The following is an 18360-nucleotide window of genomic DNA, read 5'->3' as shown; positions in this document are numbered from 1 at the left end:
AGAGTCAGCCCTTTCAGTCTCTCCTTTCGTGACAATTTTGCCAGCTTCCCTCTCTCTCTATCCTCCCATCCCCCCTCCAGACAAGAGTTGCCAACACACTCTCAAGTGTCCACCTGATTTAATTAGCTCACTCTTCATCAGCATCTCTCTCCCTCCCGCTGACCAGTCCCTTTCATGTCTGATGAGTTGTCTTCGGGGATGGTTCCTGTCATGTGCCAATAGAAGGTCTGGGGAGCATTGCCGCTGGGATTCCTCTAGTCCTAGACCATTAAGTATGGTCTTTTTATGAGAATTTGGGGTCTATTTCTAGCTTTTTAAGGAAGTGCCAAATTGATTTCCAAAGTGGTTGTACCATTTTACATTGTCACCAGCAGTGTGTAAGTGTTCCAGTCTCTCCACAAACTCTCCAACATTTATTTTGTGTTTTTTGGATTAATGCCAGCCTTGTTGGAGATGGAATCTCATTGTAGTTTTGATTTGCATTTCTCTAATGGCTAAGGATCGTGAACATTTTCTCATGTATCTGTTAGCTACCTGAATGTCTTCTTTTGTGAAGTACCTGCTCATATCCTTTGCCCATTTTTTAATTGGGTTGTCTTTTTGTTGAGTTTTTGCAGTATCATGTAGATTTTAGACATCAGACGCTGACTGGAAATGTCATAGCTAAAAACTTCTTCCCAGTCTATAGGTAATCTTTTTACTCTTTTGGTGAAGTCTTTGGATGAGCGTGTTTGATTTTTAGGAGCTCCCAGTTACCTAGTTTCTCTTCTGGTGATTGTGTATTGTTAGTTATGTTTTGTATTCTATTTATGCCATATACTAGGGCTCCTAGCATTGTCCCTATTTTTTCTTCCACGGTCTTTATCATTTTAGATTTTATACTTAGGTGTTTGATCCATTTTGAGTTAGTTTTTGTGCATGGTGTGAGTATGGGTCTTGTTTCATTTTTTTGCAGATGGATAACCAGTTACGCCAGCACCATTGTCTTTTCCCCTTTCAACAGATTTTGGGCCTTTGTCAAATATTAGCTGCTCATATGTGGATGGATTTATGTCTGGGTTCTCAATTCTGTTCCATTGGTCTATGTATCTGTTGTGCTACCAGTACCAGGCTGTTTTGACTATTGTAAGCCCTGGTGTTTTCAATCACTTCATATGCATCCAAAAGCTGGACAATGAATATGAAGACCAAGAATTGATGACTCTGAATTGTGGTGCTGGTGAAGAATATTGAATATACTGCCGAAAGAACAAACAAATCTGTCTTGGAAGAAGTACAACTGAGACAGACACAGTTAACTGTGCTGGGGGAACAAAAGAGCTGTTAAAATATTACCATCTAGAAGTTGGGTAAACAGGAACCACACCCTGTCAACACGAGATAAGGTTGAAACAACCCGTGAATTACTGCCTCCTTCTTAGTGTTTTTCTACTCCCTTCTCCCTTTACAGTCTCCCACATGCCCAGAACAAAATGTGACCGCTGTTTAACCTTCCTTAGCCCTCCGAAGATGGCAATGTAGTGCCAAAGATCTGTGCACTTGCACTATATCCCGTAATAAGTAATGCCAAGGGCTGCTGAGAAGACTCCATCTTGAATATTGGCTGGTTCCAGCTGGATTCCAGATGCACGCACAACCTAATTAACATGCACTGCCATTCTGAGAAGTACCTGCCCCTTGAAAGGAGCCACTAAATATTCATCACTCTGTTTTCTCCATGGAACCCACATAAGCCCTAGCCCTGCTTCCCTTTTCCCGAGTCAGCCTTTTGAAGAGGCTTTGTCCCTTGCTGACTCCTTTTGCTTGACTCAAGCAAGATAAAGCTTGCTAAAGGTAAATTTGTCTTTCATGTGTATTCTTACTCGGGAAAAGACAAGGACCCTTTTTGTCAGATTGGCAATTGGTAACACAACCAGAACGCTCCTTAGAAGCAAGGATGGTGAGACTATGTGTCACATACTTTGGACACGTTACCAGGAGGGATCAGTCCCTGCAGAAGGACATTATGCTTGGTGTCTTAGTTATCTAGTACTGCTGTACCAAAAATACCACAAGTAGATGTCTTTAACAAAGAGAAATTTATGTCCTTACAGTACAATAAGCTAAAAGTCCAAATTCAGGGCATCGGCTCCAGGGGAAGGCTTTGTCTTTGTCAGCTCTGGAGGAAGGTCCTTGTCCTCAATCTTGCCCTGGTCGAGGAGCTTCTCAGGCACAGGGACCCCAGGTCCAAAGGATGCACTCTGCTCCCAGTACTGCCTTCTTGGTGGTATGAAGTCCCCAACTCTCTGCTTGCTTTCCTTTCATCTCTTGAGAGATAAAAGGTGGTGCAGGCCACACCCCAGGGGAAGTCCCTTTACATTGGATCATGGAGGTGACCTGAGTAAGGGTGGTGTTACAATCCTGCCCTAATCCTCTTACATAAAATTACAATGACAAAATGGAGGACAACCACATGATACTGGGAATCATGGCCCAACCGAGGTGATATACACATTTTTTGGGTGACGCAATTCAACCCATGACACTTGGTAGAGGGTCGGGGGCGGGGGGGCGGGGAAGAGGAAGACCCTCAGGGAGATGGATTGATACAGTGGCTGTAACAATGAGCTCAAACACAGAAACAATTGTGAGGATGGTGCAGGACTGGGCAATGTTTTGTTCTGCTGTGCACAGGGTCACTATCAGTTGGAACCTACTTGACGGGCACCTAACAACAACTACTACAAAGCAAGATATTGAACACTGCAGGAAGCATCAAGGAAGACAGAAAGAATAAACAGAGTCACAGTACCAAAAAAAAAAAAAAAAGGCAGATGTTCATTTCAGGAGGTAGCATATGATCAAGAACCTATTTTACTGAAGGAAGAAGTCCAAGCTGCACTGAAAGCACTGATGAAAAACAAGACTCCAGGAATTAACAGAATACCAACTGAAATGTTTCAACAAAAGGACATGCTGGAAGGGCCCACTGGTTTACGCCAAGAAATCTGGAAGACAACTACCTGGCTAACCTACTCCAAGATATCCATATTTGTGCCCATTCCAAAGAAAGGTGATCCAACAGAATGCAGAAATTATTGAACAGTATCATCAATATCACACTCAACTTAAATTTTGCTGAAGAACATTAAAGAGCACTTGCAGCAGCACATCGACAGTGAACTGCCAGGAATTCAAGCCAGATTCAAAAGAGGATGTGGAATGAGGGATATCATTGCTGATGTCAAATGGCTCTTGGCTGAAAGCAGAAATGCCAGAAGGATGTTTACCTGAGTTTTATTGACTATGCAAAGTCATTTGACTGTGTGGATCATAACAAATTATGGATAACATTGCAAAGAGTGGGAATTTCAGAACACTTAATTGTGCTCATGAGGATGCTGTACATAGACCAAGAGGCAGTCATTTGAACAGAACAAGGGAATACTGCATGGTTTAAAGTCAGGAAAGGTCTGAGTCAGGGTTGTATCCTTTCACCATACTTATTCAATCTGTAAGCTGAGCAAATAATCTGAGGAACTGCATTATATGAAGAATGGGGCATCAGGATTGGACAAAGACCACTAACAACTTGTGATATGCAGGTGACACAACCTTACTTACTGAAAGTGAGGAGGACTTGAAGCACTTTCTGAGCAAGATCAAAGACTACTGCCTTCAGTATGGATTATATGTCAACATAAAGAAAACAAAAATCCTCACAACTGGACCAGTAGGCAACATCACGATAAATGTAGAAAAGACTGAAATTGTCAAGGATTTCATTTTACTTAGATCCAAGTTCAAGGCCCATTGAAACAGCAGTCAAGAAATCATACCACATGTTCCATCGGGCAAATTTGCTGCAAAAAGCTCTCTCTAAAGTGTTAAAATGCAAAAATGTCACTTTGGGGACTAAGGTGCACCTCACCCAAGCCATGGTATTTTCAATCACTTCATATGCATGTGAAAGCTGGACAATGAAAAAGGAAGACTGAAGAAGAACTGATGCATTTGAATTACAGTGCTGGTGAATATTGAATATTGAATACACCATGGACTGCCAGAAGAGCAAACCAATCTGTCTTGGAAGAAGTACAGCCAGAATGGTCCTTCGAAGCAAGGATGGCAAGACTTTGTCTCACATACTTTGTACACGTTATCAGAAGGAACCAGTCCCTAGAGAAGGACATCATGGTAGGTAGAGGGTAATCGAAAAAGAGGAAGAGTCTCAATGAGATGGACTGACAGCAGCTGCAACAGAGCAATGATTGTGAGGATGGCACAGCACTGGGCAGTGTTTCCCTCTGTTGTACACAGGGTCACTATGAGTCAGCACCTAACAACCCGCACCACCACCACAGATGCTGCCAATAATCAAATTCTACTTTTAGATGATAAAATTTCTCCTTTTAGCTCTGGAAAATGAAAATATCTTAATGGTCTCAGCACTGTGGTCTAAGTGGATTTAATTAGGTGCTTTGATAAATCAATAATGAGGTGAAGCCATAAACTATATTTAGTTCATTCCACTTACGCCCTGTTTGAGACTTAGCTTCTTCCAGCATGCTTTCCTTGGTTAGCCTGTTTTATTCTGAGGTTCATCAACAGTTCCTAGTCAGTCGTCACCACTTTACTTTCTTCTTGAAAAAAAAAATTTTTTTTCTTGTGAGGTTATTTATTGGTTGTTTTACTTCTACATTTTATTTTGTAAAAGGAAAAATCTCACATTTGTATAGGACTTTGCAGTTTTGCAGTTTATAAATTCATCTCATACCTACCGTCTCTTTTAATCCTCTCAACTCACATGGGAAGGATTTGTTATCATCTTCATTTTGTAGCTGGGAAAAGAGAGGCAAAGAGAAGTTAATAATAAATACCACTTATCTTGTTCAGCCTCATTTGAGCACCTTATCTTGTCCACTCCTCACAACCATACTGTGAGATGGATATAACAATCCTCATCTTGAAGCGCCCAGGAGGCCTCACACCACATATAACTTAGGTTCTGGCACAGCAGGGTAATAGTCCAGGGACTATAACTTCTTACCCACTACACGCTTCTCAACACCTTGTAGATTGGCAAGGAGAACCGTTGCCAAAGTTGCCAACGCTGGGAGACTTGAAAAGGCACTTAGTCGGTGTGTGGTGAGGAAGGGACACAAAGCCAGGTTTTGTAACTTCCAACTCAGTTTTCTTTTCAGTACCAAACACCCACTCTCTTCAACAAATATCGATTGCCTGGCAAGTCGTAGGCACCGCATTAAGCTTTGTGGTGATTCTGTCTAACGAGAGAAATTCTTAATCTCAATGAGCTCACTTCTAGGGCAGGAAAAATAAATAAATAAATAAGCACTGTCCCCACTCCTATCAGTTGGTCAGTCAAGGGGTGTAAAGTGCCTGCCTGAGGCAACGAAACGGGTGAAGCCCCAGCTAGACGATCTGCTGAGGGGGAGCAGGTAATGGAAGTAGGCTGAAGTCCCCGGGAACTGGGGCGAAGACGATGAATTTCGAGTGACCGTTACCGGGCAGCAGATCTCTAGCTTCGAGAAGCCGCCGTGACTCTCGCGCAGGGCCCAAGGCCTGGGCCAAAACGTTCCCCGGCTTCACGCCCCTCGCTCGATCTGATTGGACAGTGGGGAAGGGGGTGGGGCGACCCCGGAAGACGACGCGTGCGCAGGGAGGCTGGGGGTGCCCGTGGAGGCACCCAGGGGGCGAAGGGGAGGGAGCAGGGCTCGGAGGAGTGGGGGGCGTCGCGCGTGCGCACGGGGGGAGGCGGCGGGCCGGAGGCTGCTGGGAGGGCTGGGCTTGTTCGAGAAACCGGTGGGCGTGTGCGGGGTCCGGGTGTGCGAGTGCGCGTGCGCGTCGGAGCCGGAGCGTCGGAGCCGGAGCCGCGGGAGTAGGCGGGAGCTGAGGAGGCGGCGGAGGGGGCGGGTCGCTTGGGGCGCCACGTCCGCAGCCAGAGGCAGCAGCCGCCGCCGCCAACGGAGTCTTCTGGCTCCACAGCCTGCGGAGGCGTCTCCTGAGTTCGGGACTACCGCCCCAGGCCGCCTCAGGCCGCCTCAGCCCTCGTTGGTGCTGCCCACTCCCTCCTCTCGGCCCCAGCCCCAGGCTCCGGCCCGCGGCCCCGGCGGTGAGTAAAGCCGACTAGGAGGGCGGGGGGCGCCGGCCGGGCTTCCTGCCCTCCTCTCTCTCCTTCTTCCGCCAACCTTCGTGCGCTGCGTCTCCTCGCTCCGCAGGCCTCCTGCCCTGAGCGGGGCCTTTTGGGGGAACTGAGCGGGAAAGGGGGGGCGGGGCGACTTTGGGGGCGGATGGAGGTTTGCTGGCGGGGCTACTCTTCTTCCCACGTCCCTGATCCCCCTGTCATGGTTTGGGACTGGGGGCTTCCTTGGAGCCTGACTTCGTAGCTCTTTCGGGGTCGGGGCTGGGGTCGGGTGTCAGGCGCCTGGAAGAGGAATGTAGCGGGGTGACTTGTGTTCTGGGCTTCCCCGGCCCGCTAACTCCTGACCTGTTGATAAGCCGCTCTCTTGGGCGCACAAGACTTGGCTCTCTGTGGACTTCCCAGGTGGGAAGGTCTTACCCCACTCCTACCCTGAACCTGAAAATGTGGGAATGGAGAGGACGCTGGTGGCACCAAGGGGCGACTGGGGAGCGCAGGAGCACTCATCAGTGCCATCCCTGTCTCCTCTGTCTAAATAAAAACTGCCTGCTCTGCACACGCAGCTCCAAGACTGGTCCCCAGGCTCCCACTTCCAACCAGATCGCCTCTCCTAAACCCTTCTTACATAGACGTTCTCTGACTCCACGGAGTGGGGGTGCGCTGGGTGTACACCGTGCAGCCGAGGGAGGAGGTGCCAAGTTCAGCGCTAGCCATGGCTTCTCCCGGGTCATTTTCTGCCTATCCTGCCACGTCACTCCCTCTGCTAAAGAGGAAAAAAAAGACTTGCTAGTGCCTAAAGGGATCAGTTGGGGGAGAAAAGGCCTCCAGAAAGGGTTTAGAAACACCTAGAGAAAGAGAGTTCTTGTTTATTTAGTACTCCCTCAACTGTGAAACGATTTCAAGTGAACATTTGTGCAAATTTCAGATGAAGAGACGTTATTTGCTATTTATGAGTACTTACTATATACTGTTGTTTTATCCTTTAAAACTTCCATGGGTGCGCGTGCTTTTTAAAGGGCTGTCCAGGAATATTGATGTTACCCAGCAGCTATATGGGGTGTGTGTGTGTGTACAGGCCTGTTTTTACAAAAAAAGAGAGAAGTAACCTTTAAAAACCCATATGCATCCTGTTTTGCTTTTTTGTACTTTCATTTCTTTAGCTTTTGTTACAGCAGATTTACCAGAAACCAAGTAAAAATTTTTCCACATATAGAAAACATTAGAAACATATATAGAAAAACGTTAGAAAAGTTAAAGTTGTTACCACATTAGACAAATAAATAATGCAGGTCGTGTGTGTGTGTGTGTGTGTGTGTGTGTGTGTTCTAGAGCTTTACCTTCTTTGTTTTTTTCAGTCACTGAATGTTTGCTGTTTCCCTACTGCCTGAAGATGCCTCACTGGATAATTTATAAACTCCTTCTGAGTGGGACCTTTGTTGTTACACTGAAAGCTCAGTGCCTAACAGAGTGTCCAACGCACCGTAGGGATGCAAATATGTGTTCAACTAATGAGGTACAATTTAGTGGAGATGGCTGGTATAGTGGTTCTCTGGTTTGACAGAGTGTTGTAATTCTGCTTAAGGTTTAAGGACAACATCTACAAATTGTCACTAGGTATGCACTTACAAGTTTTACTGGCAGATTACTTTTTCTTCCCTGTCCCAGAGCACTTCCCTGCCAGATTCAGTGCATTTCTCATTGTCTATTTGTTGATATAATGTAGGTGCCATCTTTAAAAGCAGCCTTTTCAGGATGGTTAACTAAACCAAAAACCAAACTCGTTGCCATTGAGTCGATTCCAACTCATGGCGACCCTATAGGACGGAGTAGAACGGCCCAGTAGGGTTTCCAAGGAGTGGTCAGTGGATTCAAACTTCCAACCTGAATGCTTAACCACGACACCACTAGGGCTCTTTGTTGTTATTATTGTCAGGTGCTGTCGAGTCGGTTCCGACTCATAGTGACCCTATAGGACTGCTCCATAGGGTTCCCAAGGAGCGACTGGTGGATTTGAACTGCTGATCTTTTGGTTAGCAGCAGAGCTCTTAACCACTACACCACCAGGGCTCCACCAGGGCTCCTAAAGAAGCCTAAAAACAGTAAGCTGGTGTTTTCGTATACACTGCTTTTTGATGCAGGTGTGCATTGAAGCTCTATATAAATGTATTTTTAAACTCTGTAGTTTGGCAAAGAAGCAGAAACGCGAGGGAGGATGTGGCAAAGTTCCTATATATAGAAGACTTGGAAGAGTTTAACTAATTCATTTAGTCTTCTTTTCCTTAGACAGGGAAATTGGCACTTACTGTTTAATAACAGGTATTTTGAAGAGGCTTTTAAAGTAAATTGGTGTGCACTGTATTTTGTAGTTAGGTTTTGTATAACTTGTTCGTGTTATTTAACTTCATTTGGCGTAAGGAGAGTGGTATCCACAGGCAAGTATGGGAGTTCTTTTCAGACTTGGTTTCAATTATGAATTAAAACTTTGTGTATAAAGTGTTACTGAAATCCACAAACAACATTGATTCATCTGTTTTCCTTAAAAAAAAAAAAAAAAGCTCCCTAAATGCATTTGTTTACTTATTTCTATTAGTGGAATAAATTACCCTCTAGGGAATAGTTATTAGTCTTTGGTCAGTGTATTTGCCACTTGCGGTGGTTCAGTGGTTAAAAGCTTGGCTGCTAACCAAAAGGTCAGCAGTTCGAAACCCCAGCTGCTCCTCGGAAACCCTATGGGGCAGCTCTCTGTCGTACAGGGTCATTATGAGTTGGAACCAACTCTACTGCAATGGGTTTTTTATAGCTATGATGTAGGAGCTCTGGTGGTACAATGGTTAAGTGCTCTGCTGCTAACTGAAAGGTCAATGGTTCAGTCCCACCAGCGGCTCTGTGGGAAAAAAGATGTGGCAGTCTGCTTCCATAAAGATTTACAGCCTTGGAAACCCTGTGGGGTAGTTCTACACTGTCCTATAGGGTCGCTATGAGTTGGAATTGACTCGATGGCAGTGGGTTTTGTTTGGTGAAAAATGCTTAAAGTAACTGCTCATAAATTTGCAGTCGTGATAAATAGTCTACAGTTAAGCAGTTGTTCACAATTCAGTATTTTCTAAAAAACTCACTTTTAACTGATTTTAGTTAGTACTGTAATTTGTTCACATATCAAGACAAAAAGGTAGGATTGATTTATGTCCGTAGAATAAGTTAAATCCTTGTGCTCATCAGAAGATTTTTCTTTTGTTTTTATTACTTTCTTTAAGAAAGTACATTTTATTAAAAACTTGTATGTGTTATGAGATCCTAGAAAGCAGATATTTTTTATTTTTTGAATGAATGATGTCACTAAACTGTTAAGTGCCCGGCAAGTTTATTCCCACTGGATCGTAAACTTTGGCTTAGAGAAGAACTTGTATATGGTTAATCACACAGAAATCTCAAACCCTAACAGGGTACCTGGCACATAGCAGGGACTCAGGTATATGTTGAACTAATGTCTCAGTGAATTTAATGAAGATGATGCGTCTGATGCATCACTTAAGGGTCATACTTGAAAATTGTGATTTTGACACTTTTTTTTGTCTGTTTTTACTTGTCTCTGTGGGTGTACTTTTAAATTTTACTAGCAAGTTATTTACCTTTCCCATTTTTAGGAGATAAGGGGTGAGTTTGTCTTCATGATTCCCAATTTAAGAGAACAGGCCTCCTGTAGTGATGGTAGTGAATAGGAGATGCTGTCGCAGGGGAAATGGGAGTTGGATGATATCAGGCTCGAAGCCAAGGTAAAGTCTCTGAGTTTTATTCTGAGCACAATAGGAAGCAGTTGGAGGATTTTAAACAGAGGAATGACATGGTTAAACTGAAGCGAGGGCAAGGATGGAAGCTCGGAGACCAGTTAAGAGATTTTGCAGTATTTTAAGTAAAAGATTATGATGGTTTATTAGACTGAAGTGGTGGCAGTACAGGTGGTCAGAAGTGGTCATATTTTGGGTTTACTCAGACAACAGAATTTACTGATGATTATGTGAGGATATAAAAAAGAGCAAGTCAAGGCCGACTCCTAGTTTTTGGCCTGAGCGTTCGTTGAGATAGAAAAAACTGGCAAAGTTCAAACCAGTACTCCATTTCACTGGATTACTGAAGTTGCCATTTACTGGATTTAATCGCCGTCCATCCATCTGTTTTTGCTTTAGTTAGCTTCTTAAATCTCAGATCTGACAAATGTTACTCTGCTCAGAAATCCTTCATGGCTTTTCATTGTCTACCCACAGAAGGATGAAGTCAGTTCATACCTGGATTAATTTGCATATATTTTGTATGCTATTGTGATATAAAGCAGCTCTAATCTTTTAAAGTGGTGGTCTTTTTTTTAATTACAAGATACAGTGTGGAAAAATTAAAAGCTTTTTTTTTTTTCTTCTCCCTAAGAGATTCTGTATTAGGAGGAGAGGGTAAGACTTTTAGTAGGGATTTGTAGGCTAGGAACCAGAAGGGCAGTTTTGAAATGTATACAGTTACTATTGTAATCATATTTGTTTTTAAACTCCAGCTAAACCATGCAAGATGTTAGTGTTCATATAATTTCACCATATTTCTGTATAGAGTATGGTAGCTTCTGTTGACTGGTTGATCAGGTAGCTGGGCTCCTGGATCTGTGTGTGTGTATATGGTATGTAGATACTGGGATTACAGTGTTGAACAAGTTAGACAAAGGTCCTTACCCTCTTGGAATTTCTAGAGGGGAAAGACAGTGGCTCGAAAATAGTCGTATACTGTTGTGGAATTTGTTAAATAGGCTTCTAATCTTAGAGGTGGGGCCAGAATATCTTTAATGTATATTTTAAATTTCTGGACAGCGAGGATCTGATGAAGTTTTTGTTCTCAGCCATATAGTTTATGGTTGAGTTGGAATTCAGGCCCAGGCTTTCTGATCGCAGAGCCTTAACCACTATGCTGTATAATTTGTCATGATCTTACCATGATGATATATCAAAGAAAATCGAAATATGAGTGGAAGTAAATGTAACTTTCTAGTTTGAGGGAGTTTAAACGTTAAGACAAATCAGTCAAAAAAGAACTCCTTCTCTTAATAATGCACCAGCTGACACTTTTTTTTGGTCAGAGATTATATATTTTATTACTTTTTAAACCTTAAGTGTGTATGGGATGACAAACTAGACCAGGATAAGATACGTGCTCTTGACAAGTGGCCTGAGCCAGAGTTTTCAACTGTTGTTGTTAGTTACTGTTGAGCCCATTTCAACTCATGGCAACCCCACATGGGCAGCGTAGAACTGCTTCACGGGGTTTTCAACTAGAGCAACTAAAAGATATTTACTAAACACATGGCATGTGCTGCTGGACTCCTGTGGAGTACAGTGAAGTCCCATTTTACACAGGATTTAGGTTTTAAAGACATTGCAAGATGAATTACATGAGTTAAAAATCACCCTTGAAAATCCGTACTTTCTCGTGACCTCTACCTCTACCAGTCTCATCCATGCCACCAACATTTTTCGCCTGGATTACTGAAATAGTGTCCTGACAGGTCTTTATGCCTTTATGCTTGCCCTCTTACCTGTTTTCCTCAAGTAGCCGGAATGATCTTTTAAAAATGTAAATCAGAGCATGCTAGTCCCCTTTTGAATGCTTTTCGCTGGCTTCCTGTCCCAGAGTAAGTGTCAGACTCTCCATTTGGATCTCCCTCTAACCTCCTCTCCTGCGCCCTTTAAAATGGGCCAGCCATACTCTTCGCTGTTTCTAGAACTCCCCAGGCAAGCCCCCACCTTGGCCTTTGCTCTTGCTGTTTCTTCTCCCTTGAGGGTCTTCACCCAGATGTCTTGTTTCCTTACCTCCTTTGAGATATCGCATCACGGACCTCACTACATCCTCTTTGCTGCCATCCCTCTTAGTGAATTGTTTTCTCTGTGGCATTTGGACATCATCTGGCATATAGTATAAACCAATCGCCGTCAAGTCGAATTCCGACTCCTGCGCCCCTATAGGACAGCATAGAACTGCCTCATGTGACTTCCAAGGCTGTAAATCTTTACGGAAGCCACGTCTTTCTCCCATGGAGTAGATGGTGTTTTTGAACTGCTGATCTTTACGTTAGCAGCTAAGTGCTTAACCTCTGTGCCATTAGGGCTCATCACAGTCTTTGTATATTTGTTTGGAGTCCCTGGGTGGTGCAGAGGGTTAACATGCTCAGTTGCTAACCCAAAGGTAGGAGGTTTGACTCCACCCAGGGGTACCTCAGAAGAAAGGCCTGGGGATCTATTTCTGAAAAATCAGCCATTGTAAACGCTATAGAGCACAGTTCTACCCTGATATTTATGAGGTTACCATGAGACCGAGTCAGTGTCAACTGGTTGTATTTGTTTATTGTTTGTTTTCTCCCACTAGAGTGTCCATTACATGATGGTAGGGATTTTTTTTTGATCTGTATCGATCACTGTAACATCCTGTACACCCCAAAACATTGCCTGGTCCATATAGATACTCAGTGTTTGTTAATTAACGTATTGAAGTATTTGTCAAAAAATTAATCATTAGTTTTTACAATAGCCTTCTTAATCTCTGTTGTATATCGAGAAATAAAGTAACTTAGGCTTCAAGTTTATATGACCAGGAGGTACTAGATGATTGCTGGGATCACAGCCGTAGAGTTCTCCCAAGACAGTGTATGATAAAGAACACTTTTAGACTTTTTAATCTTAACTTAGTCAAGTGAATTTGAAACCAAATGTATTAAGACAGTAAAAGAAATTGAGAAAAGAAAGTTTAACCATATTTTCTTCATCTCAACATACCTTACTTAAAAACTAGTTGCCATGGAGTCAGTTTTGACTTATGGTGACCCTGGGAACTCTTTCTTCCTTCTTAAAAACCAAAAAACCAAACCCACTGCCATCAAGTCAATTCCAACTCCCAGTGACCCTATAGGACAGAGTAGAACTGCCCCATAGTGTTTCCTAGGCTGAAATCTTTATGGAAGTAGACTGCAACATCTTTTTCCCATGGAGTGGCTGGTGGATTCCAACCACAGACCTTCCAGTTAGCAGCTGAGCACTTCACCACTGTGCCACCAGGGCTCCTTCCTTCTTAGGTGCCCTTATTATTTTATATAGAGGTAATCATAGAACATATTTTCTTTCATAGAAAATGTTTGAATTCTGTTGTTGATTCTGTTCCTAAAGGTCTAACTAAAAACAACAACAAAAAAGTCATCAGAACCCATCTCTCATTGATTCATGTTGGTGGTAATCATCTTCAGAGGTGAAGGATGTCATTTTTTTAGTTACGGTGTAGGCCCGTCTTTAAGCCTATTATGAAGTAAATTGTGATTAAGTTAACTAACATCCTGTAGGAGGACTCACTTAAAGTTGTAGCCAGCTAACCCCAGCCTTCAATTCTCTTTCAATCAGTAATTTTCAGTTTAAGTTGAAGCTCTCTGCTTAATGTTTCAGCTCAGATTTTTATGTCCACTGGTGTAACTTAAAGTATTTCATAAATGCCACAATATGATCTAGAGAGAAATAAGATGAAGTAGCCTTTTGGTAGGTGTTTTAAAATGTTGTTTACCTGAATAAAGTTGATTAAGTCTTAAATCAGCTTGTGATAAAAGCTGGTCTCACAGGTTGAGGTTAAAGTGAAATATAAATTTTTTTTTTTTTTTTTTTAAGGAAATCATGGATCAGGCAGATAAAAACCAACAAGAAATCCCATCATACCTTAGTGATGAACCACCAGAAGGTAAGAATACATCTACAATAGTAAGAATGGAAAAAATATCCTGGTGAATTAAAGCTCCGATTGTTTTTATTAAATTTAAAGTAATATAACTCATTTAACTTGTCAGTAACTATACTGCAGAAAATAATTGAAGATAAACATTTTAAGCCTGTAATAAGAAAACACAAATATCGATAACTATTTTATTGTATAAGATCTATTTTCCACCACTCTTATATTCTTTTAAGGCCACTTCATGAGTAAGAGAGTATCCTTTTACTTGTGTAGGGTAGGGTAGGGAGGAAGGATGAACTATGTTTAGTTTTAATGTAGTGTGTATAAAAAAAATCACTTAAGATTTATTGATAAACTCATTATTCCTTACAATATAATTGTATTTCTATTTCTGCATGGTCTTGGGGTCTGCTTAATTTGTTTTTCTAAATTATAGTTCTCTTTCACTTTGAAAATTGTGACATCATGAATCATTTTATTCTTACCTTTACTTCAAAAAATACTTGGAAACACTAACTGCACACACAGTGTCCTGACTCTATATATAAGGTTATTACAGGCATTTTTATTTATGGTTTTGGTGTAGAATATTACTAACATTGATCCATATTGTGATCTCCTTGGAGAATTGCATGTTTATACAGGATAGTTATAAAACTGAAGAAAGAAATTGGGAAATAAGGTATGAAGTGGTTGACTGCTGGAAATAGGGTAGCAGACAGACTTAGGATGTCTCTGGGAAGAGGCTAGGGCTAGAAGTGGTGACTTTAGGTATTGGATTTTCTTCCTAGCTCTGTTACAGACTTGTGTAAACTTGTCTTCATGTACTTCTTCTTATGTTGGTAGGCAAAAGTGAAATTGCTAGGAAACATACATAATGAAAAGTGCATACTTACGCCAAAAGAAGATGGAGGTAACTGATTAGGGTTTGTTTAGCTTTTTGGTTTTTGTGGAAATTTTTTTTTTTTTTTTGGTGGAGGAAGAGCCTGGAATATTATTGGCTCAGCTCTTTTTCTTTATTTTTTTTTAGGACTAGAACCATGACGTTTTGAAAAGAAAAGTTAGGCCTCTTTGAGAAAGTTAACCAGGACTTTGTGAGAAAAAAGTGAGAAAAGTGATAAATAAAGGCTATCCAGGAGCATGATTGTCAACGAAGAGAACAAAGCCACAGGAATGTCTATATGTCAACCTGCTAAATAAAAATAATCTACAAAGCAGATAATTTATATGGTGGTAATCATAAGGAGAGGTCCCTGGGTGGCACAAATGGTTGCGGTTGTCTACTAACCTAAAGGTTGGTGGTTCAAACCCACCAGTGATACCATGAAAAGAGAGGTAGGGTGACCTGCTTCCATAAAGTTTACAGCTAAGAATACCCTGTGGAGCAGTTCTGCTCTGTAATACATGGGGTCCTCATGAGCTGGACTCACAGCAATGGGTTTGGTTTGGTAGTCTGCAACTAAAGACATCAACGGCGTTAATATTCATCTGCTTAAAAAAAAAAAAAAATTTTTTTTTTTTGATTAGGAGTAGTTACTTTTCTTCATTAAATGCATGTACACAAAATTTGATATGACAGAATTTTATAAGTATTCAGCATGAGGCAGTTACCTTATTTCTCAAATCAGAATTTTCCCCCTTTTCCTTGTGCCATCGACCTGTATTAGAAAAGAATTACCAATTACATAATCCTTTCCATCATAATTTCATAATAGTTCAAATGTTTGCCTGTATCTTCAATCTAGTAATGCATCCTCAGCCATTTCCATTTTAAGATTTATATTAACTATGATTATTACTGAAATAATTTTAATAAGAAAATGTTTGGTTTTTATAAATCCAGCTAGTTGTATGCATGTGTGTGCTCTTTCTGTGTAGATGCACACACAAAGTTTTCCCACTTGTGATAGGATGTAAAATCTTCAAACAATGAAAAGAGAAAACTATCTTGGTAAATTTGTGCCTTATATATTAGAAAAACTCAATTTTCAGAATTTTTTCTTTTTGTATAGGATAGTCATATATTTATACATTTTTCGGGTTCAAAAAAATTTATTTATTTATTTTTAGATGAAAGCTTACAGAGCAAATTAGTTTCTCTTTAAACAATTAATACACATATGTTTGTGACACTGGTTACCAACCCCACTATGTGTCACTACTCTCCCCTTCTCAATCTTGGGTTCCGCATTACCGGCTTCCCTGTCTCCTCTTGCCTTCTTGTCTTTGCCCCTGCGCTGGTGTACCCCTTAGTTTTGTTTTATGGGCCTGTCTAATCTTCGGTTGAAGGGTTAACCTCAGGAGTGACTTTAGTACTGAGTCAGGATAGTCATATATTGACAGCATGGTCAAATGTTTTCAGTTTCCCACTGCTACCTTCTCGGGTAACCTCATTCTGCTGTAATTACCAGTGGCTTCGGTGATCTTAGTTGGACTTATGTGTCCAAGAATTTACCTTTATTTGTGTGAGATTGTGTTTTCTCAGTGGTTAAAACCTGAATTGTATGGTTTACCAAATATTTTCCCATGAAGTTTAGAAAAACACCATTGTTCACTTGGTGTTGCCTAAGTCATTACATTATAAAGAGACAAAAGGCATGTGCTCATTTGAGGCTGGGACAAGCAAATTTTTATGAAATCTTTTGCCAGTCATTTTGTGCTTGAGTTTGAGGTTACGTGCCAGTTTGAGTGGTTCCTTTAAAAAAAAAAAAACCCACCAAATACAACAAAACACCCAAACAAATAAACCGAAGAGACTCAATGATTTAGATAAATCTGAATTTTTCATATTGATGTTACCTTTCTGTGGGGTATCTGTGGAGTTTTTTTTAAAATTAGATGCTTAAAGTAGACCGTGTTCCATAAGAATTACTGGGACAGTGATTTAAGAACTAATCTTACAGTTTGTCAGTACTTACTTACATCCAAATATAAATAATTTCAAGTAGGGAACAAGACTTTAAATGATGAATAGTTTTCCTATTTTCACATAGCATTAGCTTTTTAAATTCATCATTAAGGAGCACATAGAGCAGAAACCCAAATATTTAAATCAATGGTTCTCAAACTTGTTGGTCTCAGGGCTCTTTTACACTCTAAAAAATAGAAGACCCCGAAGAGCTTGTACCTTTGTGGGTTATATTTAATATTTACTATATTAAGAATAAAAACTGAAAAGTTTACATATTTAGTTCATTTAAAAAACACACTAAACCCACTACAGTTAACATGACTGGCATATTTTTATGTAAAGTAACTATTTTCCAGGAAAAAAAAAAATTGTCAGAAGGGTGGCATGGTTCTTATATTTTTGCAAATCTCTTTAATGTCTGGATTAATGAGAAGACAACTAGATCTCAAAGCTGCTCCTGCATTTGGTCTGTTTTGTTATCACATGTCACGTAGCCTCTGGAAAACTATTGTACACTTGTGACAGAATGAAATTGAAAAGGCAAAATGATATCTTAGTATTATTTTGGTAATAAATTTTACCTCGTGGAACCTCTGAAATGGCCTCATGGATTCCCAGAGGCCCCAGACCAGACCTTGAGAACCACTGCTCTCAATTAAAAGAGTTGTTTCAGTAATGACTGAATTTTTTTTTATCAAGGAAATGAAGGCTAAATAATTTATCTTTTTATTCCTTCATGTTCCTCTTTTTAAAAATTGTGTTGAAATATATACATAACAAAATATTTGCCATTTTGACCATTTTTGTGTACAATTCAGTGACATTATGTTGTGCATCCATCACTACTATCCAAATTTTTCATCACCCTTAAGCAATACCTCCCCATCTCGCTCTCCCACCCATCTCGGTGACTGCTAAGAAGCTTTGATCTCTGTGCATTTGCCTGTTCTGGATATTTCATATAAATTGGATCATGTAATATTTGTCCTTTTGTGTCTGAGTTATTTAACTCAGCATGTTTTCAAGGTTCATAATGTTGTATCGTGTAGCAGGTAGCAAAGCGTCCTTTCTCTTATGCCTGAATAATAATCCCATTTCATGTATATGCCACATTTTGTATTGGTCTACAAGTATCTGTTTGAGTCCCTGCTTTCAAATCCTTGGGGTATGTATGTAGGAGTGAAATTGCTGGGTAATATGGTAGTTCTAAGTTTAACTTTTTAAGGAGCCACCAAAATGTTTTCCACAGTGATAGTACCATTTTATGATCCCACAGCAGTGGATGAGGGTTCTGGTATCCCTACATCCTTGTCAACATTTGTTATTTTCCTTTTAGGATATAATATAAAGGTAGTTTATTAACAATTACAAAGGTACATCAAAGAAACATTTAAAATAGAATTCTGTTTTATAAAAGTTGTCTTCTCTGAAGCATTTCTTATAATACATACTCAGATATTTTAAAAGCGTGTGTACAACTGTAAATTGTTATGTATGTATTAAGGGAAGAGCTATTCTTTTGATTTTATGTGATTGGCCTTATCAAATCAACCTGCTGATGGTTAGAAAG

The 18360-nt window shown here is 40.8% G+C and overlaps 1 protein-coding gene across 2 annotated transcripts in view; it reads left to right on the top strand.

Moving 5' to 3' along the window:
* The first annotated feature begins 5921 nt into the window (after nt 1–5921).
* The window catches only part of TMEM263 (transmembrane protein 263), a 14550-nt gene continuing 2111 nt past the window's right edge, over nt 5922–18360 (top strand). The window contains exons 1-3 of one of the 2 annotated variants that reach the window (XM_064283659.1): nt 5922–6112; nt 7495–7652; nt 13816–13885. In XM_064283659.1, coding sequence (XP_064139729.1) covers nt 7530–7652; nt 13816–13885 — 193 coding nt within the window. In that variant the 5' untranslated portion in view covers nt 5922–6112; nt 7495–7529. The remainder of the gene's footprint in view (nt 6113–7494; nt 7653–13815; nt 13886–18360) is intronic. The other variant, XM_003405311.4, reaches the window with a different exon arrangement.

Source organism: Loxodonta africana, chromosome 4, assembly GCF_030014295.1.
Source record: "Loxodonta africana isolate mLoxAfr1 chromosome 4, mLoxAfr1.hap2, whole genome shotgun sequence".
Taxonomy (NCBI): Eukaryota; Metazoa; Chordata; class Mammalia; order Proboscidea; family Elephantidae; genus Loxodonta; species Loxodonta africana.
The sequence above is the reverse complement of the archived record's forward strand: the minus strand, read 5'-3'. Positions and strand labels throughout refer to the sequence as shown.